Here is a 10,860-nt window from a genome sequence, read left to right as displayed (position 1 = left end):
AGACCATATACTGGGCCATAAAACAAACCTCAGCAAGTTTAAAAGAATTGATGTAGTGTGTTCTCTGAACACAATGGTATCAAACTAGAAATAACTGAACTGTAACAAAAAAAAATCTCCAAGCACTTGGAAACTAAACAACACACTTGTAAATAATCCATGGGTCCAAGAGGGAGTCTCAAGGAAAATTAAAAAAAAAACAAACATGGAACTGAATGAAAATGGAAATACAACGTATCAAATTTTGTGGGACACAGCTACAGTAATGCTAAATGCACATATTAGAAGAGCAGAAAAATCACAAATCAATAATCTAAGATCTAGCTTTAAGAACTTAGAAAAAGAAGAGCAAAATAATCACAAAGCAGAAGGATGGGAATAATATTGAAATTGAAAACAAAAATAATAGAGAAAATCAATGAAGCAAAGGGCTGCTTCTTTGAAATATCCATAAAATTGACAAACTTCTAGCAAGACTGATAAATAAACAAGAGAAGTCACAAATTACTAATAGCAGGGATAGCACTACAAATCCTGCAAACACCAAAAGTATAGTAAGGGGATACTATGAACACTTCTATACACATAAATTTGATAACTTAGATGAAATGGACCAATTCCTTGAAAAACACTTACCACTACCACAACTCACCGACTATCACACAGGTGGTTTGAATAGTCCTAGACCTATTAAGGATATTGAATTCATAACTGAAAAACTTCCATGAAAGAAATCTCTAGGCACAGATGGTTTCACTGAAGAATTCCTACAAACATTTAAAGAATTAACACCAATTCTACACAATATCTTCCAGAAAATAAAAGAGGAAGGAACACTTCCTAATTCATTTTATGAAGGTAATATTAACATAATATCAAAATCAGACATAACAGTGCCAAAAAAGAGAACTACAAAATGATATCCCTCATGACTAGAGATGCCAAAATCTATAACAAAATGTTAGCAAACAGAACTCAGCAATATGTAAAGAGAACTATATACCATAACCAACTGGGGTTTACTCCAGAGACGAAAGGCTGGTTCAGTATCCAAAAATCTATCAGTGTAATCCATCATATTAACTGTCTAAAGGAGAAAGGTCACATGATCATATCAATTGATGTTGAAACATTCAACACATATTCATGATACATCCTCTCAGAAAAATGGGACTAGAGGGTGTGGTGAGGACAATCCTAGCATGGCTTTCCGCCTTTCCCTGGGACTCACAGGATCAGGCATGTCTGCCTGGTGGGATAAAACAATCCCCTAGTGGATAAGGGGATTGGTAGTATGTCCCTTCCCCTATTGTACTGAGCATATGTAAATATTCACTGGAGAAAGTCTGACTCTGGTGGGCATGTTTTATGACATCCAGTTCATACCCTGCTGGTGTATCTGTCCCTGGTTGGGAGGGAGTGGGGTTCCTCTACTGTGGCACACAAACACAAGAGAGGGGGCTGCGCTTAGAACATCTCCCTGAGTCAGCTACGCATTTAGTAGACTCACTGGTTGTGGGAAACAGACACCCATTAGCGAAGATAACCTTGCTCTATCTCTTCTCTATGTAAGTAAAACGTTCCATCTAGTGCTGGGTGAGTCATGCTTCTATTGGCAACTCTGGCATCTGTATTGGATTCTCTCCTTCTGAACAATAGAAAGGAACTTCCTCAACTTGTTAAAAAGCAGCTATATAAAACCCCTACAACTACCATTATACTCAATGGTGAAAGACTGAATGCTTTCCCTTTAAATTGGGAACAAAGTAAGGATGTCTGCTTTTACCACTCTTATTCAAAATAGTGCTGGAAGTTCTAGTGAGTGAAATAAGGCAAGAAATGAAAGGCATACAAATTGGAAAGGAAGAAATAAAACAGCTCCTATGTGCAGATGACGTGATTGTTGACATAGAAAATCCTAAAGAATCTACCAAGAACACTCCTGAAATTAATGAATGATTATCAAGGTTCACAGGGTGCAAAATAAACATGCAAAAAAATTGCATTTTGATATACTAGCAATGAATGCTTGAAAATGAAAATATAATACCATTTAAATTGCTTTAAAACAAAGACTTTGGTATAAATATAAAAAAACATGTACAGGACTCATATATTGAAAACTACTCAATGCTGAAGAAACAAATCAAGGCAGATCTAAATAAATGGAGAGACATACTGTGTTCTTGGATTGGAAGATTCATCGTAACGAAGATGTCGGTTCTCCCCACATGAATACACAAGTTTAATTAATTCATATCAAAATTCCTGTAAGAGTTTATAGACAAGATTATTCTAAAATTTGTATGAAAAGGCAAAGGAACTAGAAAGGCTAAAACAACTTTGAAAAAGAATAATTGGGAGGAATCAGTCTACCTGATTTGAGGACTTCTTATATAGCTACAGGAATCAAAATTGCATGGTATTGGTGGAGGGATAGACACAGAAATCAATGGATAAAATAGAGATCCCAGAAATCTAGCCACATAAATATGCCCAATTGATTTCTTTTATCATATTTTTTATTGCAGAATATCACATATATACATAGAAGTAACTTTTCAAGTGCAATTCAATAAGTAGTTAGCAAATTTCAAAGAATATTATAAAGTTCCATAGTTTCAGTTATTTCCTTACTATGAAATATAACATATATACAAAAAGGTAATATCTTTCAAAGTATGATTTAACAAGTAGATATATAGGAAATTTCCAAAGTTGTTATGAGTTATAATACCATAGTTTCAGTTATTTCCTTTTTTGTGAAATGTAACATATATACAAAAAGGTACAGCTTGCATGTTGCAATTTAACAAGTAGCTTTAGAACAAATTTCAAAGGATGCTATGGGTTACAGTTCCACCATTTCAATTCTTTCCTTCCAGCTATTCCAACACCTTAGCAACTAAGAAAAAGAAAATTATATAAAGGTTCAGTATTCACAGTCCTCTGTTAAATCCCATCTTGTCTGTTGCTACCCCTTCATCTAGTTTAACCAGTTTCCTGATCTTCAGGGATGTCTAGGCAGTGACCAACCTCAACCTGTTCATGTTGAAAAGGGATGTCAACTTTCTGAGTAAAGAAAAGTTGGTGTTCTTGAAGAGGCTATTGCCTCTGTATTTTGGGACTTAGCTGGCATAGGAGCTCTATGAAGGATTTAAGTTTCTGAAGAATATAGAGTCTCAAATAGGGATCTGGGTAATCTTTAAGGTTCTCAGGACTACTGTTGACTTGGGCTTATTGTGCTGTGGTTATTTGGCATATCTAGGGGAAGCTCGCATAGGAGCAACCTACAGGACAGCCTCTCGACTCTATTTGAATTCTCTTAGCCACTAAAACCTTATTTTGTTGCCTTTCCTAGTCCCCTTTCCAACTGATTTTTGACAAAACTGCAGAAATAATTCACTGAAGGAAAAACAGCCTTTTCATCAAACGGTGCTGGAGCAATTAGACATCCATACACACACAAAAAATGAACCTCAATCTAGTCTCACATCTTATGCAAAAAAATGATCAGAGACTTAAATGTACAATGCAAAACTATAAAACTTTTAGGAAAAAAAAAGACACATGAGAAAATCTTTGGGGTCTGAAACTAGGTGAAGTGTTCTTACACTTGACAGCAAAAGCATGATCCAAAAAAGGAAAAAATAATAAACTGTACTTATCAAAATTAAAAATATTTGTTCTGCAAAAGGCTCTTTTAAGAGAATGAAAGGATAAGCTACAGAATGGGATGAAATATTTGCAAACCACATATCTGCCAAAGAATTAATATCTGGAATATATAAAGAATCTTCAAGATTCAACAGTCATAAAAACAATTCAATTAAAAAATGGGGAAAAGACATGAAGAGATATTGCACTGAAGATGATATACAGATGGCAAATAAGTACATGTAAAGATGTTTCAGCATTATTAGTGATTAGGAAAATGCAAATTAAAATCACAATAAGATATCACTTCACACCTATCAGAATGGTTAAAAAAAAAAAAAACAAACAAAAAAAACACCACCACCAAATGCTGGTGAGGATGTGGAGAAACTGGGAATGTAAAATGGTACAGCCAGTCTGGAAAAATCTGGCAGTTTTTTAAAAACTAGACATGTAACTACTGTACAACCCAGTTAATTGTATTCCTGGGCATCTATACCAGAGACATGAAGACTTATGTTAACATAAAAAATCTGTACATAGCAAATTTATTCATAATAGCCAAACACTGAAAACAAACCAGATATCTTTCAACAGTGAATGGTTAAACAAACTGTGATACATCTATAGCATGGAATACTATCTAGCAAAGAAGGGAAACAAACAACTAGATTGATACAATGTGGATGAATCGCCAGAGAATTATGCTGAGTGTCACTAATCCTAAAAGGCTATATACTGCATGATTCCATTTATGTGACATTCTTGAAATGACAAAATTATTAGAACAGAGAATAGATTATTGGTTATCAAGGGTTAAGGGGGGAGATGAAGGTGGAAGGAAAGTGGGTGTGTCTATAATAGGGCAACACGAAGGATCCCTGGAGTGAGGGAAACATTCTGTATCTTGAATGTATCACTGTCAATATCTGGTTATGATATTGTACTAGTTTTAGGGAAAATGGGTAAAGGATGCATGAGATCTTTCTGTATTGTTTCTTACAACTATATGTGAATCTACAAATGATCTCAAAATAAAAATTTTTGTTAAAAAAAATTGGTGAGGTTAAAAATTTTTGTTCCCCACCCCCCAAATGATAATAGTTATTACCAGAGGCACATTTGCCACGAAACCAATTAAGCATAACTCAGGGCCCACCTGCACAGACCCTGGTAGTGCTGGGAGTTACTGAGGATTTGTAATCAGTTTTATTTGGGGGGGAGAAGCCAGGCTGCAACAGGAATCATTACTATAAACTATTTCTTATAAATTACTAAAGAGGTTTCAGAAGAAAGGGACCTAAATCTCCAAGATTCCATAATTAGGTGTTTTTTTTTTTCTCATTCTAAATAAATATTAGCATTTTTGTGTTCTTTTCATTAGAGGTCCCCAACAATTACAAAAACTTCAGTCCCCACAAAACCCACCTCTGTCCCCTCTTATGGTAGTGTGGTGTCTAAGAGCCAGATCATCTAAATTCAAATCCTGGATATACTTGGACAAGTTACTTAGTCTCTCTGAGCCTGTTTCCTCATCTATAAAATGGGGACCATTATAAACGCCATTGTTTTGAGCACGAAATGAATTACTATACTTAAGGGAATGAAAGGGGCTTGGAATAGGGCCTGGTAGAAAAACAAGTGCATACCCTTATTATTATTAGTGGGCACCTGGGTTGTGCCTGGAACTGTGTTAAGTACTTTAAACACATTAATTTATTTAATCCTCAAAATAATCCTGTGAGGGAGGTACTACTATAAAGCCCACTTTAGAAAGGAAGAAATTGAGTTTTCAGAGACTGGAAGATTAAGTCTTTGGGATTAAGAACTGACTCCAAAAACCACGCTTTCATCTATACACTGTGGTCTGGGAAAGGAAGGTAGCCTCCTTCAAGGCACTCCAGACCGAGAAAATCACGTCCCCTGGGGCTTCCACTTCCGGAGCCTTGTAGCCCGGACCGATTGCCTGACCCCACCTCCGGGTTTGGTGAAGTCTGACTCCAACCCGGGATCCCGGCTCCCCGTGCGGCACAGGGGAGGCTCAATCGGCTCCAAAGCCCGACCTAAATTCGCAGAAATATACTGCCTTTCAAAATCTCCAATTCTGCAAACAGGTGGCAACTTGTTCGCGGCCCAGTCCAGTGCAAACCTTCATTTCGCTTGAAGATAGGCAAGCGAAACCGCCTCGGCTAGACAATGAGAGATTAGAGTCAGGAGTCCGGCCCGCAAGCCCTAACGTGCAGCCCCACTCCAGATCGCCCCGCCCCTCCGCATCCGCCGCTGTTGGCCCCGCCCTTTCACCTAAATCCCACCTCCTGGTACGTTTGTTTAGCCTCTCCAGCTCCAGAACCTCGTCCCCTTGGTTGCTTCAGCTCTAGGCCCGCCTCCTTCCTTGGGGCGCGAGCGCCGAACGCATCGAACGCAGCCAATGGATGGTGCGGCGGCAAGCACCGCGGGAGGTTCGATTGACGGGGCCTGGCGGGCCGGGCCGTCCTTGCGGCTGTTAACGCGCGCTTTGGGGAGAGCAAGGTTAAACGGAGGTTCTTGGGCCAGAATCGGTCTCTTCCGCTCTTTTCGGCCCCTCCTGGGATTCTCTTTTCAATCCGGGGCCTTTTACCTGTCCTTGCTCGATCTCCTTCAGGCATGGAATCCGCGCCCCAGATCTGAGACATCCCCCTTCTCTGGATTCAGGCGCCTTGCCCTCCCCAGGCCTCGGACTTTCACCTTAACTTCGCTCTCCTGGCCTGAGACTACCCTCCCTTCCTTCAGCCCGACCTGAGACTATTATCCTGATTCTTTTCTGCCCTGCCTTCTCCTCACATCCCAGAGTCAGCTCTGCTTGGGATCCTTCCTCTTTGGGCCGGTCTCCCTTCTCGGCTAACTGACGACTGACACTCTCACAGTTTGGGTCCAAACCCCATGCCCTGGCTGGACGCCAGCCCCCCTCCCGATCCCCCCATCCATGCTCCATGGTTTAATTAGCCCAACCCTTCAATAATATAGCATTCCCCTGCTTTACCAGGTCCTGGTCCTGCGTTCTTATCTGTTGCGTGCTTTTGACTTTTTGCTGATGACATCTTATCGTTTTATGCTCCTGGGCCCAGGATGGTAAGCGTGGGCTTAGGGCGACTGGGAGTAGCCCTGTATCTGGGCCTAATGGGCCCAGGCTGCAGGATTCCTGCTCATGCTTGATTTCCATTCTCATCTTACAGAGGAGGAGCTTAGCTCCCAGCCAGCTGGCCAAGAGAAAACCTGGAGGGGGACTCTCTGATGATGAAGACTGGCAGCCTGGGGCAGTGGTGAGTACTCTGCCCTCATGAGAAGGTGGGGATGCAGGGCCATTTGGGCAGAAAGAAAGGCTGGACTTGGTTTTGGGGGGTCACATGGGATGAACGCAGTCATCTCCTGAAGTCTCTTTCATGTATTCAGTAAACTTTTAGTGATTGCTTAGTCTGTGCCAGGCATTGAACAAGATAAATAAAATCTTTGTCCTTAAGGTACTCACTAGAAGCAAATAGAGCTTTAATTGTCCTGCTGGGAAGGTTTATAGCAATGTCAAAGAGCTGGTTAGTTTAGGCCTTTGGACTCCTTTGATAAAAAAGGGCTCTCCAACAGCAACTAGCAGCATTCCTGGCTTGTTCTTTGTTCCTCACCCAGTGTCCTTGTGTTCTGGGCCTACCTTAGGGTCCCAAGCTCACTTGGGCCTAGACCTGAGGGATGGTGCCCCTTCATTCCCTGCTCATTTTTGAGCCCATACAATATGTTCTGGTTAGGTCTGGGCACTGCTCTACTGGCTGTGGGCAGGACTTATATAAACAAAGTAAACAGAACAATGAAGCGCTTCCTTCAGAGAGAGAGAGAGAGAGAGTGCGTGCACAGTTAGGGGAATGTGGAGAGATGGGAAGGGACCTGGCGTTTTTGTTTCAGGTGTGCCTTATAGGATCTTTGGAACTTTAAATGCCTTGGTAAGCTGGTAGAAGTAGGTTCTTGCTTGATGGTTTGGTGGGCCTTGTTTTGTAGTTGCACTGCTGGTGTGCTGGGGGCTCCTCTACCTATGAGGGAGGTACATTGGCTTCCCACTTACATGGGTCTCAGACTTGAACTTGGGGCAGCACTCTGTGGGCATACTTCATAAAGGGTCCTGTCTGCAGCTGGTTGACCCTGAAAATGCTTTTGGTGCTAGTGTCCTTTCCCTAGTATGGACTGTGGAGTAGCCTGGGAATTGGGAGGCAGTTGTACTCTTGCTCCTCCCTTGGGAAATTGAGGGAGGGAGGCAAATGGTTGCTCAATCATTCCTTAGGGCCTCTGGAGTTAAGATTTGGGGACAGCATGACTCCATGCTGCTGGTGGACTTGCCCTACACAGGTCCACTTCATTCACCTCCTCTGGTGCCCATTCCTCAGTTTAGGTAGGTTATTTAACCTCATAAAGCTCCAGTTTTCTCACCTGTTAAATAAGAATAATAATAAGCCTATATCGTAGGATTGCTGCCAAGATGATGCAAGATAATGCATGTGAAGGGCTTAGCCCAGTGCCTGGCACTTAATAAGAACTTTGAATGTTAGTTGCCGTTATAGTGATGGCTGTAGTCTTCCATACTCAAACTTCCCTGATTCTCCCTCCTAGACTCCTAAGAAATGGAAATCCAGCAGTTTGACCCAGAGCCAGGAGTGTTTCTTGTCTCCTTTTCGGAAATCTTTGACTCAGCTAACCAATCGACCACCCTGTCTAGACAGCAGTCAACATGTAAGTCAGAACTGCAACCCACCTTGGTATGTGTGTGCCCAGTTGTTCTACCTAGTTAGACTCCTGCCTCTGTAAACTATCTCTGTGCTCTACAGAGTGACCAGCAGAAGACTTCAGTGGGGGCTTTGGGCCTACCCACAGCAACTGGGGCCTGGAAGACCCTTGGACTCTTTTTCAGAAATATGTGCCTGACTTGGATTCCCCCTTAGTTTGTAATAATGTGGGCAGCAGATCCCATGTGGTTCAGGATTCTGCTGAGGACAGGCAGGGTAGAAGAGGGGGAAGGCCATGATGGGATATTGATGGATCCTTGTATCATCTCAGTTTCTGACTTTGCATATAGGATTAAGGAGTACCAGAGTTCTGTAACTTTCCTGTGTATTATCTGGTAAAGGCGTAGCTAATTATTGCTTTGGGAGATTCTGTCCATTATCCCACAAAAGTCTCTTTTTTTTTAAGATGAGGAATCTGAGTTCTCAGAGGGGATAAGTAATTTTCCAAAAGTTCACGTAATCAGCAGGTAGAGCAGATTGGCCTAGCTCTAAAGCTTTTTTTTAAACCAAGCTTTTTGAGGGACATTTTGAAGGAAAAATGGGAATATGTAATGGAGGCTGGTCATTTGTGCATTCAGCAAACATTTAAAAACATTTTTACACAATATTTGGTAAATACAAAAGAATATGGGACTGTTCCAGTTTGCTAATGCTGCCATTATGCAAAATACCAGAAAAGAATTGGCTTTTATATAGGGTGTTTATTTGGCTACAAATTTACATTCTACAGCCATAAAAGTGTCCAAACTAAGGCATCAATAAGAGAATACCATCACTGAAGAAAGGCCGATGGTATCTGGAACACTTTTGTCAGCTAAGAAAGCATTGACTGGTGTCTGCTCATCCTTTGCTCCCAGGTTGTGTTTCAAAATGACTTTCTCCAAAATGTCTCTGGGCATCTGTCTTAGCTCCTCTCTGTCCTTGCTTCTTTCTCCAAGGGAGTTTCTAAGTGTCTGTGTGGTCCTCTCTTAGCTTCTCCAGGGCAAACTCTGGGCTAGCATCTCCAAACATCCTTCTGTCTGCATCTCCAAGCGTCAGCTTTCAACAGCCGTCTCCAAAACGTCTCTTTCAGCTTCTCTTGGAGTATTTTGTCCTCCCTGCTCGCTGTGTGAGCTCCCTTTAAAGGACTCCAGTGATCTAATAAGACCCACCCTGAATGGGCGGGGTCCACACCTCCAGGGAAAAAATTCAATCAGAGGTTCCACCCTACTCAATAGACTAATCAATCTGCCCCCACAAAATTGCATTAAAGAATATGGCTTTTCTGGGGGGCATAATATATCCAAACTGGTATAGTGACGTATGTAAGTTATAAAATACAAAATAAAACAAACATCTGTGAACCCACCATCCAGAAATAGAACAAATAGATCAAAGCCATATGTGTTCCTCCCTTTACCTATCCCCAGAGGAAACTCCTATCCTGAATTGTGCTCATGATTCCCTTGCTTTCTGTGATAGTTTTACCATACACATGTAATTCACTGAGTAATACATTGTTTAATTTTATATATATGTGTTTTTTTATTAGAGAAGTTGTAGTTTTACAGAAAATCATGCATATTTTATTTTAGAGTTCCATCTACCACCCTATTAACACCTCGCATTGATCTGGGGCATTTGATACAATAAATGAAAGAACATTTTTATAATGTTACATTATAACTTTTTTTTTAAATTTTGAAATAAATTCAAACTTACAGGAACAATTGCAAAAATAATACAAACCCCATACACAGAACTCCAGCATACCCCAACCCCTCTCCACTAATACCCAGATCTACCAACTTTAATATTTTGTCACTTTACCACTTCTTTCTCTCCCTCCCTCCCTCCCTATCTATCATCCATCATCTATTGCTCTGTCTTCTGAACATGAGAGCAAGTTGCACACATCCTTGAACAAATAATATAATTCACATATACATTTCCTATGAACAAGAATATTCATTTATGTAATCACATTAAGTGTAGTTAAGAAGTTCAAGAAATTTAACATTGATACAAAGTTTACATTCTATATTTCATTTTTTTCCTTATGTCCCAATTGTGTCCTTTTGAGCCTTTTCTCCTCTCTTCTTAGATCTCATCCAGGATCATCTATGGCATTTAATTGTCATTATCTATTTAGACTGTCTTTTTTTTTTCAATTGTGGAAACATATCTACAGCATAAATCTTCCCATTCGAATCCCTCCCAAGCATTCCATTTAGTGGGAGTAATCACATTCACAGTGTTGCAATGCCATCACCTTCCCACCATCCATTACTAGAAATTTCCCTTCATCCCAAACAGAAACCCTATACTCATTTCTTATTAACTCCCCATTGCCCCTTCCCCCACTTCTTATAACCCATACTCTACTTTTCATCTCTATGATCATATTCTCTGATACTTTCTTTGT

At 40.6% G+C, this 10,860-nt stretch overlaps 1 protein-coding gene across 1 annotated transcript in view; it reads left to right on the top strand.

Moving 5' to 3' along the window:
• Positions 1-6,067: 6,067 nt before the first annotated feature.
• Positions 6,068-10,860, top strand: part of RAD54L (RAD54 like) — a 27,891-nt gene continuing 23,098 nt past the window's right edge. The window contains exons 1-4 of the mRNA XM_037827328.1: positions 6,068-6,186; positions 6,680-6,765; positions 6,870-6,956; positions 8,284-8,403. Of these exons, the coding sequence (XP_037683256.1) occupies positions 6,763-6,765; positions 6,870-6,956; positions 8,284-8,403 (210 nt within the window). The 5' untranslated portion in view covers positions 6,068-6,186; positions 6,680-6,762. The remainder of the gene's footprint in view (positions 6,187-6,679; positions 6,766-6,869; positions 6,957-8,283; positions 8,404-10,860) is intronic.

The sequence above is a fragment of the Choloepus didactylus genome, chromosome 2, assembly GCF_015220235.1.
Source record: "Choloepus didactylus isolate mChoDid1 chromosome 2, mChoDid1.pri, whole genome shotgun sequence".
NCBI classification, from domain to species: Eukaryota; Metazoa; Chordata; class Mammalia; order Pilosa; family Megalonychidae; genus Choloepus; species Choloepus didactylus.
Note: the sequence above shows the minus strand (reverse complement) of the source record. Positions and strands in the feature narration are given on the sequence as shown.